The 17358-nt window shown below is 48.0% G+C and overlaps 1 protein-coding gene and 1 long non-coding RNA gene across 2 annotated transcripts in view; both read right to left on the bottom strand.

Annotated features, from left to right (window-relative positions):
• ARHGEF26 (Rho guanine nucleotide exchange factor 26) overlaps positions 1 to 15461 on the bottom strand; it is a 38428-nt gene extending 22967 nt beyond the window's left edge. The window contains exons 1-5 of the mRNA XM_048954286.1: positions 14612 to 15461; positions 13208 to 13247; positions 11362 to 11507; positions 6834 to 6890; positions 3275 to 3435 (exon numbers count right to left, since the gene is read on the bottom strand). Of these exons, the coding sequence (XP_048810243.1) occupies positions 3275 to 3435; positions 6834 to 6890; positions 11362 to 11507; positions 13208 to 13247; positions 14612 to 15385 (1178 nt within the window). The 5' untranslated portion in view covers positions 15386 to 15461. The remainder of the gene's footprint in view (positions 1 to 3274; positions 3436 to 6833; positions 6891 to 11361; positions 11508 to 13207; positions 13248 to 14611) is intronic.
• Positions 15462 to 15475: 14 nt separating this feature from the next.
• Positions 15476 to 17358, bottom strand: part of LOC125697309 (uncharacterized) — a 61209-nt gene continuing 59326 nt past the window's right edge. Inside the window, exon 4 of the long non-coding RNA XR_007378756.1 lies at positions 15476 to 16693. This is a non-coding gene — a long non-coding RNA (uncharacterized LOC125697309). The remainder of the gene's footprint in view (positions 16694 to 17358) is intronic.

The following is a 17358-nucleotide window of genomic DNA, read 5'->3' as shown; positions in this document are numbered from 1 at the left end:
CCCAAAAGCAGAGACCATCTTTACTGTCTGCATTCATCTTCCAACAAAGGCAGTGTTGTTCAGTTACAACAGCCTCGTGTGCGCAGGGGCCTCTCCTGGCATTCTGGAGAGCTCCGCTCAGTCTGTTCCAAGCCAAAGTTTCTACATATAACTGCTGAGCAGTTCTGAGGATTCCACCTCTATCCATCATACTCTTCAGCTTTGCTAAACTTTTGTCTGAGCAAGCCAAAGCTGCACCCGCGCACTCGCATTTCTTTTGTCTTTTTTAGAAAACTAAAGGCAGCTTAAAACAGAGCACATCTAGTGGCACAGATGCCTGATTTTGTTACATTTTTCCAACAGAAGGATGGGTTTTGCTCCTGTGCAAGACCCTGGAAACAGAGTGGAGGTACTGAGAAAGAGGTTTCTTAAAGCCCTTTGCATTATTTACACCAGTGAGGTTGCAGAAAGCGAGCACATTTTGTTATAGTTTAACAGTATTGCATAATTCAGGAAACAGAATATGCTTTCATTTAAGTTTAAGAAGGGTTATGAATTCTGATTTCACTCCAAGTAGTACTCAATCAAGCTCTTAAGCCATTACACTTTCCAGACCAAAAAGAATAAGAATATAACTTTTGGGCAGCGTGGGGTTTTCCATTCTTTTTTTCCCCCACCCACTTCCTCTGAGGAATACAAACCAAAAGGACTTTACAGAATTCCTATACATACACTGCTATCCCCACTTCTGCTTTAAATATTTTAACTGAGAAATTCAGAAGCGGATTGGTTTCATGGTTTTGAAGACTCAGTCACCGAGAGCAGGAAAAACAATCACAGCTTAGCTGTACTGCTATGTTCCACTGCTGCTTACAGAACCAATTCAAAGCAGCAGCAAATTCTCCAGGCTCGTTAGCCTTTCATTTCTATTAAGCTACCTAAAAAAGACAGCAGTTACCCCCTAACAGATGCTTCTGTAAACCCTAGCAAAAAATCAGCACATGATACTCTACTTTTACAAGTCACATTGCAGACAGGCAGAAGCCTTTAAAAGTACTACTAGAAAATAAGGGCTTGGACAACGTGCACCTCTGACAGCAGTGCTGCCCAACAGCTCTCCTCCCTGCAGTGGCTGTGGGACCCAGTAACAGCCAGCTTCCACCAACAGATCTCGACTGTAGGAAAAGGAGATGAGCAAAGAGCAACGGGGAGATGCTGGACCACGACTGAGGTAAGCTCAAACAAATGCCTATCACATGGCTCCTACCACAGGTTTGTACTTGACACAGCACATGAGACTCTCTAACATACATGCTCCATGGGATAAAACCCTACTTCTGCATAAATACAGAAGACAAGCACTCAAATTCTGCAAAACCGATTTAAAATTCCACAGCACGTGTGGCTTTGGAGAAATGGGAGCCAAGAAAGGATGTCACCAGGGCTTAGAATATGGAACCTGAGAAGTTCTACAAAGGGAATGAAGGCTTGGTGAAAAATAATTCAGAAAAACATGATTTTTGCAAGAAGGAAGCAAAGGGAACAAAAGAAAAGGGACTAAAAGAAAGATGAATTGTGCAAAAGGCTGATTCCAGAAACACTCCTGCCTGGCAGAGCTCCCCCAGCCACTGCCCACGTCAGAAATGAGGCAAATATTCTGTACTCCACAAGGAAGGCAAGGGGCACTTACAGTGTAGGAGATCAAACAACATTTTATCCTTCAGCTTCATTTCAAGCCGGAAATAAGGTGCCAGAAAAGAAGCAGACACATTTCTATTCTTTAGTTACATAAGTGAAAGTAATTCAACTTCTGGTGCTGCTATTGGTCACACTAAAGCAACAACAAGTTACCATTAAGCAAAACCTCATGAAATAAATTTCTGAAGAATTTGCAGTATCTGTAACTGTGAAATACACTCTGAGTGCACATGGACGCACACAGGCAACATTAAATGATTCTGACAGTAATTATCAGCAATAATAAAACAGGCTTCACACCATTTCCACCACGGAAGTCCTGCCAGCACTCCCCCCCCGTCAGGCTCCATGCATACTGTATCTGTCCTCTCCATTGCTGACTTTGTAGGGAAGAATTTTAAAAATAAACTTGAAAAAGAGAAGAAGAAAGCAGAGCAGATCTGAGCAGCCCCTGCTGCCATGTGCTGCGGATGCACAGTGCTGCTCCCAGTGCCCGTGCTATTTACATAGGAGATAGCAGAGCTGCGCAGCGTGCTGCACATTGAGTACCAAGCAGAAAGTAAACAGATTTGACTCACTTAGGACAACACTGGCAAGAGTCAGCTCCTAAGGGTAAGTATTAAACTCCTGCTTAACTCTGAACAGTTTAACAGGGGCAAGGTAAGTTTAATTTGATAGACTGCACAACTAAATATGACTGTTCAGTGTATCAAGAGCCAGCTTAAGAACCATCCAGAAGCCAACAATACTATTCCTATTGAAACACACAACATTCTTCCTGCCTCCACCATTTTTTAGATGCATTAATACCAAAGTCTATTCCACAAATCATGAGCTCAAACACAGGGACAAAGTGAGACTGACAAATTGCTGTGCACATTCACCACTGTTTTTTCTATCTTCACATTTGCATGAAGGTTCAGGAAGAGATGTTTAGCACTTTAAAATCACCTGAGATTCAAGTAGGAAACTCAGTTTTATGTCATTAAAATATAACTGAACATCATCTACCTGCAAGCGCTCCTTGCTAAACCGGTACAGTCAGAAAAGAAAGCAGGTGTTACATTTTAAGAACAGAGAATTCCAGCACAAAAAGATTTGATTCTTCCAAACAAGAGCAGCCTGCCTCTCAGGAGAGGGGTAGGTAAGGCACAGCCTGCAAATACCACCACGTATCACGAGCAGTACTGATCAAAGCTCTCCTACCCATGGGGCTGCCTGCAGATACAGCAGGAAAATACAATCCAAACCAACAGAGCCTTGGTTGTATCACAAAGGCAGAAATCTGTGCTTGGTAAAATCAAAACTGTAACTTTTGCCTTATGCTAACGCAAATCCTTAGCACTGTAGACCTGGTGCAGAGAACCAAAGTCCATTCCAATTCAATTACTTTTTTACAACAGGTGCAACATTTGACTGCACATTCCTACACTCCAGGCCCAAACTTTCCACAAAACCTTTACATTGTGGCTGTTGCTCCATTCTGTGGTAGCAGTGAAAACACTATTTCGTACGCTACGTTTCACTTCTTGCTTGAAAGACATTTTGATTATAGGCAGGTACAATCAAAAAAGAGCTTTTGCATTTGTACACTTACTTTTTACTTGCTTCATAAACATCTGTAATATTGGAGAAAAGGTGGTGGCTCTCCGTTTTGGTCATTGTGAGGCTCAGCTCCCGGGAATTTTTAAACATGCGGATCAGAATCTCCAAGCTCAGCAAGTAAGAATGCTCAGAAGATATCACTTCAAATATGGCCTGCGAAGCAGAGGGGTGAAAGAGAAGGGTTACTTCTGATGAGGCTGGGTCCCTTCTGTTTGTGGAGAGAAGCAAAGAGAAGGCATTGGCTGCAAGCTAAAAACGGTAACAAGGGTTTTCATTTCCATGAGAGCTGTGTGTTTACCCTTGGAAATGAGTGATTTCACACCGGGACCAAAAGCCATATTAAGACATTTAAAAACAACTGCAAATGGTGTTTGAAGACAAAAATGTAACACCAACGGTGATCACTGCCCGTTCGTACTTAGAAGAGGCTTTTCTGCTTGTTTGTAATTTAAAAACACATGCCTGTCTCTGTGATCTGACTGGAAACTTAACATGAGTAACACAAATGTTCGCCAGCCAGACTCGGCTGCTGCCTTCTTTAAAGAGAAACTAGTAAGTTACTTGCCTAGAAGCATTCTTAGCTAACAATTCTGCTTACCCAAGAATCTGCAGAAAGCAAAACCATTTGCAAAATGCAGGGTTTAGACGTGTACCAACACTGATCAACACTGATACCTCGGCCACTTTCAATGCCCCTACTTAGGAGCTGGGACGCCTGCAGCAGGGCCAAGCCCAGGGCTGGGCAGGCAGGAATGTGGCAGCCTGTCCCCTGTGCCATCAGTTACCAGAGCCCAGGCACTGGATCACACAGCAGCCTCCCGTGCCCGCCGCCATCCCACTGCTCACAGCACACAGCCTCGCACCCTTCCCCCGCTGGCTGCACTCATGGCAAACCTCCCAGTGGACTCTTGGACTTTGAAATCCTCATTCCATGTCCACCTCTGACAGGGAAACCTATCCAGCCTTTGGACATCTTTCACCCCTCCAGGCTTTATGGCTGTTAGTCCACTACCATTTTCATACACATATGCACTGGGGAAAAATCATGAACAAATTTTCAAGAACACTTCTTTCACAAGCTTCACCAAATGGCATTTGTCAGCAGTGTGACCCCCTACAAAGCTAACAAGGGATAATACTATCAGCAGAGCTAACACAGTTCTGTGTTATAACTGGTGTTCACACTTGCATGTATCACTTCATTAGTTATTTGCAATTAACTTTTCCAAGCATCCTTAAATGACAGCAGAGAGCCCAGCTTTAAATGCAATACCACAAACCTGAGTATTTAGAGAGGATGATGACCATGGCTCCATAAACAGAAAGAGAGAGAGAAAGAGAGAAAGAGAAAGGGTCTATGAGTGACAGACTACAGAGGGTGCTCACGTAGGTGGTCTGATGCTCTAGAGAGGCTCTGTCCATAGGATATAAAACCAAGAGAGACTGCAGGCATGCTGAATAATCCCAGCCTGCAGCTGGGAATTATTCAAACAACGCTGGGAAAGAAGAAAACTAAAAAATTCTGGTGGGGACATTCTCTCTGAAGAGTTTAAGTCTAGAGAATTCTGCTGGTTGCTGAGGTAAGCTTCTGATCACGTGCAGTTTCTCCCAGATAACGTGAGATGCAGTGTTCCCACACTGTGCCTTCAAAATGCTTCCCACCCTGCTAAAAAGCCTTCTTCCAAAGAAGCAGCTGTTTTAGCTCAAGCCCTTAAGGCTGATCAGGTTGGGCTCAAGCCATTAAGAATCATCAGCTTCACAGACAACCTACAGGGACAATGCCCACACAAGGAAGGAAGCCCAGCCAACACGTGGCTCAGCAGCATCACTCCATCCTCCTGCCTACCTCAACGGCTGCTGGAATGCAGGCAGAGATGCAGCAGCAGCAAGGCAGCAGCTACAGCACCCCACGTTCTTCATGAGAGCAAACACTACTGTGCAGGAGTATATGCAAAGGTGACGCTTAATGTGAAACTGCTCACCAAGCACACTCGCCTCAGCACCCAGGAGAACAGAGGTGTACTCCCACCCCAGCAGCAGATGTACCAGCTAGCAGGGCTGACCACAGGCAGAAAGGAGCCTGAGAAGGGCACTGCGGCCTTTGCCCATCATCACATTTCCAATCTTCACTCTCTCAAACAAAAAAATATGGTTTTCTGCAGTGACAACGTATAATGATGGCAAAAATAACCAGACTCTAAAAAGCAAATTGAAGAAATAATAAAATAATTGATAAAAGATAATTTTAAAGAAATACATAACTTGACAGTACAACTACATCGTGAAAATACTCCTTAGTTTCACTCTGAAAAGATAGGCCTCTGATATTCAAAAACCCTCAAGCTGAAACTATTTTGGTGACATTTAAAGACTTTGTATTTAAAAGACAGCTGAAGAACTGGTTGTCTTTGAGGGGATGCAAACATGGCTTCGGGACATACAGACCACAGGCTCCTGAGGACATGAGGACCAAAATAAAGGCCCTGTGACTCAGAGCTTCTGAGCAGGAGGGGACAGAAGACCAGAACACACAGCCTCAACTGCTCACAGCCCAAAAAAGCAAAAGAAGATAGCCAAGGAAATGCAGGATTATTAAAAACAAATAAAATCCCTATGGTCTTCATCATGCACATGCCACAGGAGACGTTTTAGTATCTGTTTATGGACACCACAGCTGCAGGTCACTGCTGTACCAGGTGTGAGGCTTGCTGCACACACCTGTGAGCACCATGGGAAGCCCCACTCAGCTCTCACCCCACTGTGCTCACCAAGGCACGTCCTGAAGTGAAATGGAGATTTTGGAGCAAAACACCACAGCAAGTAATTCTGCAGTGCTGCTATTCCAAAACCAAAACAACAACAAAAATCCACCCCAAAACAAACCAAAAGACAGAACATCACTTGTTTTCTTTTTTTGTTTTCTGTTGAAGGACATACCTCAAGAGCTGCAGGGATATAATAGCTGGCTAGGTCAGGCTATTCTTTTCAACACCTCTCATTCTTTTTGACATAGCCCCTGTAAGTAAGGAGAGAGGGGAAAGCAGATAAAGAGAACAAAAAGAGCAAAAAAGGAGAGAGACAGAGGGACAGACATAGAAAGGGACAGAGAGAAAAGAGAATTGCATCAGTGACTGCTGCTGCTTCCTGCGCTGACTGCTGACAGCATGGATGCTCCCAGTTTATTTCAGTGCAAAAGGAAACGCATCAGGAATGCTGGGGCACAGAGACCCCATTCAGAACGGCTCACGAGGTGAGTTACAGCTGAAGGGCAACGCAAGAAGTTGCCCTGTTTGTGCTGCCTCCCACCTCTGTGAACACGAGGTTGGTGTTACACAGCCGCTGCTCCCAGTGAGCAGCACCAAGCAGGCGCCCTGCTGCAGGAGCACACTGTGTGCATCACAGCTCTGAGCAGGGCAGGGGGCAGGCCTCCCCCAGGGCAGGGAGCAGCGTGCTGGGCTCCTCTCCTTCGGAACCGACACAGAGCATTGAACCAGACATGCAGTGCAGCCCTGAGTTATCAACATAAAAGAACATTTTTCTTTAAAAGATACCTCTTGTCTCTTTCTTTCTTCCTGGCTGATCGCTTCTGATAATCCATTCTTTTTCACCTAAAAAAAACCCACCAAAACAATTAATTCATTAACGTATCTTGTAGAAAAACGTGGTTTGGAGACAACAAACATCAAATATGCAGAATTATTTGAACACTGTGCTAAGAAGCAATTTAAGTACAGCACTAAAAATTCATACATATTTCATTCTACTTGAGATAGACAACAATGAACCATCACAAACAAATGTATAAAAACAATGTACAATATTTGATATCTCCAAACAATAAAAAGAAGTAATTAAAAACCAGCACAGCACTTCCATGGTAGGACTCAAGCACAACTCTCTCTCTCTCACACACACACACACACACACACACACTGAGGCACAAGAACTCTTTTCTCCTCTCAAGTACGTGTGTCAGTCGGGACACCAAACATCACCAGGTGCATTTTCTGCACTGGCCTGATACACATTAGTATCTTAATTTGTGAAACACACCTTAAGGTCTTTTCAGACAGGTGCCAGTTGGTCAAAAATTCTTCTGGAGGAATCTTTTCCTTCAAAAGACCTGCGAAGTCCTGAGTAAGTGCCTCATGATGCTGCCATCCCCAGCCCTATGATGCCTAACTTCCTTAGTGAGAAGTATTTCTCCTGTCTCCATGTCCTGCAGCCAGACCAGCCATGCAGAGCCGGCTCATCACACAGCTGGGGCCACACACTCCACTACCAAACCCACACCACACTTCTCAAGTTGATTGTTTCCCAGTGTGAACCACGTGCCAGTACAGCACTGACCAACCCAGGAGGGGCTGGCTGTGTGCACTTCCTAGGTGACCCCAGCAGCAGGGCAACAGGCACTATGCTCTGCAGAGCTTTGTCTGGACAGGACCTCAGCTGCTCCTGAGACACTCAACGGGTGCACCTCCATCCTCCCACTTTCCACCAGGTTTCTCCAATAGCTCCTAACAGACCAGCAGCAGCAGCTTGTTCTTCTCCACCTGCTCCTTGGAATTTTAAAGGCTGCATTAGTCTCTCTTGCTCTCCTGCACAGCACCCCCACAAAGCCGGGCAGCAGGCTCACCAGCAAGGATGGCAGCACGGTAACGGTACTTCATTTGCAGCAGACTGCTTGGCATTTCACATTGACAAAGAAAACAGAAATTCTCCATTTGTGTATGTGAGTAACTGCTCTTCTGAATACCTCACCATAAGCATAGACTTCAAGCACCACGTAAGAACCAGCTAGCTCCCTTCCTACTGAAGTACCTCTCCATCAACAACCGGAAAGCTTGGAAGTGCTCACTAGGAAATGAAGTGACCGTTTTTTGGATGTCATGAGGGCTTTTCTAAAAATATGCTGACACAGGAAATACCTATGAAGATATCCAAGAGATTACAATGCTTCCTGTTAATAGAGCAACTGTAAATTTCCAGCGAGGACAATGCAGGAACTGCTAACCTCACATTCCAGAAACGTAAGCTGTGTTTTGTGACTGCTGTTGTGGCAAACATGCGTTTGCACATACCAAAAAGCACATGTAAATCAGCTGCAGAAGCAAAACGGCTCAAGATTAACCAATGTTCAAGCTTCCAAAAAGAGATGCAAATGTGGAGACCAATGTCATCATGCTATGTGAAAAAAATGCCACTCTGCCCAAAATGTTTTAGCTTTAAGATTCTAAAAACCACTTTTGTGGTGCTATGTCATCCACAAGGACTCAATATAGGCTTAAGAAGACAGTAACAACAAAGCTGCAAGGGACACCACAACGGCCAGCACCGCTGTGCCCCCCCAGGACTGCACAGCTTCCTGCCCACAGCTCAGCTGTGATGGAGCCCTCCAGACAGCAGGAGGAAGAACGGAGGAGAATGAGGGGCTAATCCCACACTTACGTACAGGACACTCCTTTAAAGAAACAGCTACACAGGGGAAAGGACTCACAGGAAATATTTCATTGACAAATGGTGGCTGCAACATAAACCAAAATGGACACAAGCCTTCTGATTCTGAAAGGGGAGCTAATGCAGAGATCAGCCCTGAGGCAGGCAGCTGTTGCTTGACACCAAAGGGAAGAGGCAGCCATAGAAGGTCACGGCGAGGGTGGCTCAGAGAAGCAACCTGCTTAATGAGCAAGAGAGGAAAATCACAACAGTGCTTGTCCCACAGCAGTCTAAAAAGAAGAGGAAACAAACACGAGATGACAAGGTGGATACAGACAGGAATCAGGGCAGCACTGACTGCAGTAACAAAAAGCAAACGTGCAGTGTGCTCTCCAGGCTCAGGGGAGCAGGAAAGGCAGGCACTGCAGTTCCCAGCCTACCAGGAGATGCAGTCAGAAGAGAGCGCAGGCAGCCCATGGAGGCGAGGGCTGTTTGGATCCCCCTGGCAGTGCACTCCAGCAGAGCCACCTCAGGCTTTGCCCTCGTGCCTGCTGGGTCCTGCAGCTCCCTGCACACCCAGCACCACGCTGGCATTATCCATCACAGCTGAGCGCTGCGTTTCTTGGCAGTCATACATTAGATACCAGATAGCACCACTGCATATGATTGCTGTGAGTTCTTAAAAAAAATGTTTTAAGATGCTTTTGGAATGTATTTTAGAAAAACTCTTCATTCTCTTCAAATTAAAACTTCACCGGAGGAAGGGTGGAAAGAACAGGGAGCAGATAAGCTGGCTCAAAGTGCCACAGGAACCTAAAGAGGAAGAGGGCTGAAAGGAGGAGTTTGAGAGCAGCTGCATTTAAATACTATCCCACTTCAGAGACCTCAAAAGCTCTCTGAGAAGTCTCTTACTTGCACGTATGTGTAGATACTGCAAGAAGATAGAAGCACCTTTTTATTACAGTCTGAAGGCTTTAACAACTCAAACGTGAAGGTTTCACCTCCAAAAGCAGACCAACATCAGCTGTCAGGGCTGCACGGCCAGGGACATCCCGCACAGGTGATGGATTTGCTCCGTGGTCGTTCCCCTCATCTCCCAGCACAGTCACTGCTAACAAGGAGCAGACACCTCCTACACTCTGCCTTTCCTAACACACGTTGAAACCCAACGCTTCAGCATTTCCCAGCTGACTTCCTGCTACAATTCAGCACTTACTCTTTTTAATACAAAATGACAACATGCACTTTTTCCCCAAGAGTTGTAAACAGACACTGCGAGACTCCCGGGTTCCCACCCTTGATCTTCACAGAGCACCTCTTCCCATTTACTTCCCACTTCAAGCCTTGTAAATCAAGTGCAGACACAGAACAAGTTTGCCGTGTTAGAAATGGTGAAGAACGAGTTTGGTTTATGTAATTATAAGCACAACACACCACTGGTTCTCACTGAGACAATTCTACTTCAGTCTCAAGACAAATTAGCATTTTTGCAGTCATTATTTGTGAGTATCATTCCTTCTGAAATACCTCAGCTGTCGAGCACCTAACTGCTAGTTTGCCTAGAAGGCAAAAGAAAACCAATTTGTCCTCATTAGAAACAATGTTTTTGCAGTATTAAGCAAAATGAACTACATTTTAAGTACTCAATCTGTTGAAAGAAAATTCAAAGCAGATCTTTTTTAAAACCACACTGTCTTGGCTCCTTTGTAATTAACAACTCGGAGATATTCATATTTCAATACCTTGAACCACAAGGTCACAGCACCTGTAAGACAGCTCTTCTAAAAAGACAGTCTAGATAGACTGAGAAAATCTTACTCAGCATTAATAGTTATTAAAGTAAACACAGCAGGTAGTCCCAGCAGTCACTGGGACCAAAGAAAAGAATAAGAAGGGACTAAAAGCTATGTAAGGTTTGCTCCACGCTGCCCCAAGCTACTGACAGCAGCTGTAGGGCTGAGCCTCCTCCCAGGCTACAGCCAGTACTGACTCAACATCCCCATTCACAGCCACAGCTTTTCTAAGGACCAGCACTGCCAACACCACCTGCAGGCAGGGCTGAAGCCACCATCTCTGGAGCCTGGCAAAAGCAGGTGGTCTCAGACTACACACACAAACACAAGAGATGTGCTTGATTTATTCTGGCCAGCATAGTTTTAAAAAGAAACGTATCTTAAAGTGTAAGATTGTGAAATCCAAAGTCCTCTGCATTTCAAAGTTCTGTTTAATTCCATTTTAAACTACACTGAAATTTCCTGGTCACTTCAAATCACATCCTGTATCCTCGTGAGCCTACACACACTTGTGCCAGCAAATGACAGAGAGAGGCGGCACCACAGAAAATGATTCTGGCAGGAGCCTGAGTCTAAACCTACTAAAATTGACTGAGAACATGATTTGTGCTTTTTAAGCTAATGTGCTACCTTACAAATCCAAACAAAATCTAAATCTGCACAACCACAACCTGGATTGGTAACATTTGAGTAGTTACAAATTTGTTGATAGAAGTACCCACAGAAACTTTATATTGTGGAAGGGAAAAAAAGATGAGGAAAAAAGACTCAGCAGCAAGTAGATTTGCTTCAGTGCATTCTGAGCAACTCAGACAGCCTTTGTCTGGCTATGCAGTGATTAAATACTCACAACTGATAGCTGACTCCATGTTGATCTCAGGGGCTTATAGGGAAAAATAACCTTTTCATCTGATTTCTGCTCTCGGGGCTCAGACTCCTCATCAGAATCGTTGTCCAGAGCTTTTTCTTTGTAGTTCTGATACAACACAGCATTTTCTATAAAGCAATAACAATGTGCCATTAATTGCTACAAGGTTATTTAGTTGCTTCTCATAAAAAATAAGTCACACTTAAACAACGAACGAAATGACAACGTCAACGTGCTGCTCAAAACCTCCCAAAGACAAAGATTGCATCTTATTTCGGATGGACAATGGAGCAGTACAGTAACAATGGATCACTGTGGCGCTACCAAAAAGATCCACACTGCCTGCATTAAAGAACAGATGCGTCCTTTGTCAAGAAAAAAACAGAAAACAATTTTTTCGTCCTGGTTTGCTGTATGACGTTTCATAATTAGCCAGCAATTAAAAAACAGACCGAGCTGTCAGCAGAGCAGTCATCAATCAGGAGGTCTAGCTATTTTCATCAGAAAGGCCATTGTAAATCCAATACCAATTCCCCCTTCTACTCCATCAGCTTTAAATACTGCCTTCCCACCTCACTAAGAGAAGGAAATGACCCAGGCTTCAGAAACCTCAAGGCAGAACTATTCCCAACAGAAACTTCAAAGGTTGCCCGAATAAGAATAAAGCCTATGAATTTTAACTCTCATACTTTGTAACAGCTTCAGCAGTGCCCATTAGCAACAAAGGCAATGAGCAGCAGCCCTTTGCCTTTCCCAACCTTCCCGGTCGCTCTTTCAAAAGCGTTCAGAAAAGGACAGAGAGCTTTAGGAGCTGAGTAATGTACAGAGACTGCACCGAACCGAGCTGCGGGCGCCTGCAGCCATCAGCTCCAACCGCACGGCTCTGCTCTGCCCCTCGGCCCGGCGCTACACCGGGCTGCTGTTTGCTCCTTGGAACCATCTATGTAATCTGTATACTCTGAAGACAGGAAATCCCTTACAATAACTGCATGCTGAGAGGCACTACAGAATCCAGGGAAGTAATTAGAAGACAATGCAAGAAAAGATGAGAATAAGAAACAGAGAGATGCAAACAGGACACAGCGTAAAGTTTGGAAGACGGAAGCAAGAGGAAAGGGAAGGGAAGGCAGCAGCTGAGATGTCCTCAGGAGGCATTAAGCAGGGCCAAGGGAAGCAGCAGTCGTATGACAGCAGTTTCACTGCGACAGCCACAGATTTGCTGCCAGGCAAAAAGTTCTTTGAGTTGAATACTATCAGCAGCAAACCCGAGGAAGCTCTGAACTAATGAGTGACAAGAGAGGGCAGCTACACGGGCAGCTTTTCTCTGACACTGAAATTTGAAGCCCAGGTAGCAAAAAAAGTACAGGATTTACAAAGTCAAGGGATTCACTGCAGTGGAACCAGCATTCTGCTCCCAGTGTAAAGGGGGGGAAAGCTGCATTAGCCTTGAACTTTCAGAATAACAATCCAGGCATTTGTTGCAAGCGCTGACCCCGAGGCTGACCTGTGGGAGCTGTGTCTGCCAGCTGGAAAAACAGCCTCACCTACACCTCCTCTGCAGGTCTGCTATGGCTAAGAGCTTCAGAGGAACAGGAGCTTAAGTTGAGAAGAAATTCTTCAAACAAAATGCATTTGTAACCCATCGTTCCATATTCTTTAAAGTATCCATTAAAGAACGGCTGTGCCAGAACTATGGCTCCGTTTTACAGTGACTTTATTGGCAAACAAGGTATTTGGTGGAATCAAGTAATACGGAACTGTGCAAAATTATGTTTAGATTCACTCTGCTTATCATTAAGCACCTCTTAATGTACAGAAGCAGGCTTACCTTCCCCATCAAACGTCCCTTGTCCTTTCAGCGTTTTCTTCTAATAATTTTAGTAGGAAAGAGACATAAACACGTTAAAAGAAAACAAAATAACCACCAGTAACAACTTCATGCCGTACTTAAGCACAGACTAAGCAGGACCTCCTCCAGAAACCTCTTCTGTCAGACACGTGTTCATGAATACAACTGTTTCATCACAGAAGCAAAGGGCTGCTCTGCACTTCCCTCCTCTCACGCTGTTTATATCCATTTGTCCCAAACGTTTTATTTTCCTCACGCTTTCAAAGCATGACGTGCATCACCACCACGAGGGCTCTGCAAGCGCACGGCTCAGTCTCAGGGCTTCCCCAGGAGACACGAGGCTCCGTCTGAGCCGCGCGGGGCTCTGCACACTGCAAAGAGCCACACGAAGAGTTTCATAAACACCGCTTTTGAGAACCAAAACAGCTCTGAAACAGAACGGCTGTTGTGGTGCTGCAGGGCCCATTAAGTCAGTTTTCACAGAAAAGTGCTACTGGCAACAAGTCTGTGTGCAGTCAGGCAGTGTCACGGCATCCCGCCTCAGACTCCGCTCCTTGCTGCTCCCGGTCGAACTGCGCACAGCTCCAGCCAACCCCTCCTGCAGGAGCAGCTCTCATCTATCACTGCTTCACCACCGCTCCCACCTTCACAGAAGCCTCCAAAACCATCATCTTTAATTTGGCAAAAACTGCCACAAAGCTGATAAGGACTTCAGCAGCTACAAATGAGCCCTCTGCATGGATCTACTGCACGATTCCATAACGCTGCACAAATCCACTGCTATGTCAAATAACAGTAACAAATTGTATTAAAAAACAAACCACAAGATCAGAACAGTATGACATTTAAGAACTGTTTGTAATGAGGCTTAATACTGAAATTTTAATGTGTTAACACTCTACAGAAACGTACCATCCCTAGGGCTCATCAGGAATTAACGCTGGGCACTCTGCTCCATTGAAAGCCGTGCTCTGATTTCTTCAAATGCTTTTAAAGTAGTGCCTCCGAGCAAGGTGGAAGTTTGTTTTTCTGTCTGTCTATTTACTCCAACAATCACAACCTAACAAAACCAGAGCCTCTTTTCCTGTTCACTGCTATCTGGCTGCAGGTTCTGAAGCATCATGGACTGTGACACAGAACCTCTGGGCCAAGGCAGCACCAGGCTGGCAGCACACTCTGGGAGCTGCCTGGAGCATCCCTGCTGCTGCTTTGGAAGCACCACCTCAAGCCATTTGCAGGACTCGCCAGCAATTACAAAGAAGCTTTGGTAGCAAAAAAGAAACTGGAAATAAAGGAGCATTACAGAAGAAATGGAGGCAACAAACTGTGCCGGTGTGTAACCTGCAGCACCCAAACCAACGCACCGCAGCACAGCACAATTACCTTTGTCCTCCCCAGGCTGGAAAACTTCTCTTTATCTTCAACAACGGCCTTCAGTATGGGCTGAGACATTCTGTTTTTCTTCTTGAAGTTGGCAGAGCCGTCCAGGTCGATGCCACTCACCACGGCCCGGCGGTAGGAGGTGGAGCGCAGGCCGCGCCGCAGCACGCCCGGGCTGTCCGGCTCACCCTCGGTTTCCTCATCGGCGCCCAGCGGCACCCCGGGGCTCTCCACCATGCTGCGCGCCTTCAGCACCCTCCTGCCCGCGTCCGCGCCGTGCCCGCCACCCTTGTGGGTCGCCTTGCTACCAGATGCCAGGCTGCGGGGGATGATCTGCTGCGTGCCCACCTTGAGCGCGGCAGGGCTGTTGGTGCTCAGCGTGACGGCGGGCCGCTCGGGGAGCGGGGCCGGGGCTGTGACGCTTCGCTCCGGGGTCACAGCACGGGAGACACCCTCGGCTTCTCCGCGAGCCTCTCGGGGTGGCAGGCCGCCGGGGAAAGCGCCGTTGGCGACGAAGCCGAGAGACGCACTGGAGAGCAGCGCCAGCAGCCCGGCCGGCGGCTCGGAGCCCACGCGGGCAGGGAGGCGCGGGGAGCCCCCCCGGGGCGCGGCGCTGACGGTGGCCGCGGGCTGCGCAAGGGTGAAGGCGCACCTGTCCTCCACCGGGAAGTCGGTGACGAGCAGCCCGCCGGGGCTCTGGCAGGACTGCGGCCGGGATTTGCCGTGCGGCCGCGCGGTGCCTCTCCTCTTCCCCAGCGCCCCGCCGCCCGCGTCCATCGCCGTTTCCCCCGAGGCGGAAGCGCCGCGTCCCGCCCCGCGGATCGGCCCTCCGAGCGCCGCAACCCCGCGCCGGGACGGGAGGTGGGGGGGGGGGGGGAGAAGGAGGAGGAGAAGGAGGGGGAGGAGGAGGAGCCGGCCCGGCTCGTTCGCAGCCCGCGGCCTCACCTCCGCGCGGCGCCGCCGGGGCCCGAGCACGGCCACCTCCCGCCCCGCAGGCACCGCTGCCCGCGCCCCGCACGGCTCCGGCAAAGCGAGGTAATTCGGCTCGGCGTTAACGTGAGAACGCGTCCCCGCGGGCTGCCGGTGACGGCAACGCGCCGAGCGGCTTCCCCGCGCCCGCCCCGAGCCTCCCGCGGAGCACCGCACGAGTGCTCGGCTCGCGGCGGCAGCCCGGAGCGGCGGGACCGCGCGGCGATGGCGGCAGCTTTCCGGTAAGCTCCACGGCGCTGCCCGCCGGTTCGCGCCAGCGGGAACGCGGCCGGGAGTCCGCCCCGCCAGCGCACCTGCCGGGGGAAATGCGGCACGGGAACGGCCCGCCGCCTCGGGACGCCCAGCGCCGGGCCCGGCCGCTCCGCACGCCGTGGCACCGTCCGTGCCGCCTTGGATGCCCTCCGCGTTCACATCTCAGCGACCTTCAGGACACCGAGAGCAGCTCGGGGCAGCGGAGGCTCTGCCCCCACGTGCAGGGCACAACCTTGCTTTCTCCAGATTCCAGCCCCAAAGGAGCAGCAGCCGAAGCGTCGCGGTGCAGCCCTGTGGCCACGCTGCCGCAGGGCCGGGCAGCTCGCGGCAGGGGATGCGTCCCAGCAGTGGGGGTGTGCGGCACAGGGCGCTGCCAGCCCCAGGCTCAGCAGTGCACGCACGGGGCTGCACCTCTGTAACTACGTTTAACCAGAATCTTTACGAGAATAAAACGAAGCAAAGCACGCTGAAACCGCCTGATGTGATCCTTGCTGCTGAGACGAAGCCACGCTGGCACAGCACCTTCACACAACCCACACCCCACAATGCCCGTTCGTCACTCAGAACTGCACCGCCCTACGCAGCAGCTATAAAGAACATTTCTAAAATAATCTCTCAGCTTCCCCTGTGGATCTGCCAGTAGGACACAGTTGCAGCATATTACTTAACTTATAAATCCTAATTATTAATAATCGAGGTAATCAGCTTTTACAAGATTACTGAGTTATACGTACTTATTAAATATGATGCAACTCCAAGGATAATTCCTAGTTCTGAAGGGCCACCTCAGCACTCAGTTTCACGCACAGTGTTAAAGAAACAGGCTCTTGCAGTAAACTGAAGCTGTAATGAAAGTAGAATCAACTATGTAATTTAAAACAAGGAAACTGAGGTGTAACTATTGACACCCCATAGCCAGTAAGCTCTCAGTGTCAGATCAGTACAAATTAACCAAGCTGAACGTGCTCACCTGCAGGGCTCTCACAGATGGCACACAGCGTTTCTGCCCAGCACAGCCCCCCCAGCACTGCACACAGCAATGAAACCTGTGAGAGCAGCACCCAGCTGTGTCCATGGGGCCACCAGTTCAGCTGTGAACACCTACTGCAAACCAAGTCAATCCCCCAGCTGCTGTAATGAATTCGAACCAAAGCAGAAAGCGTTTCTGGGCCCAGCTGCCACCAAATTGCAACAACCCCCCAAAGAGTGCTTATCATGGCTGCTGCCAGGCGGATGAACACAAGGCACACACAGATAAGCTCAGTGGTGAATGTGGTTATTCCCTGAGAATCTACCAAGGAGAACGAAAGCTTATTCATCCCCCCCCTGCACTCAAAGCAAGAGTGTGCTTCCGAGCATCACCACCTCTGCCACAGATCTCAGTGCACTGCTAACAGAGCAAGCTGGATGCTGGTGCTCATGGCCACTCCAGAGCTGCCCTTCCTGTGCTCAGTACTCACATGCACCCGTAAAGCTTCAATATATCCAAAGTCTGACAGTGGTTGGAG

This window comes from Lagopus muta, chromosome 9, assembly GCF_023343835.1.
Source record: "Lagopus muta isolate bLagMut1 chromosome 9, bLagMut1 primary, whole genome shotgun sequence".
Taxonomy (NCBI): Eukaryota; Metazoa; Chordata; class Aves; order Galliformes; family Phasianidae; genus Lagopus; species Lagopus muta.
This window is presented reverse-complemented; position numbering and strand designations above follow the sequence as displayed.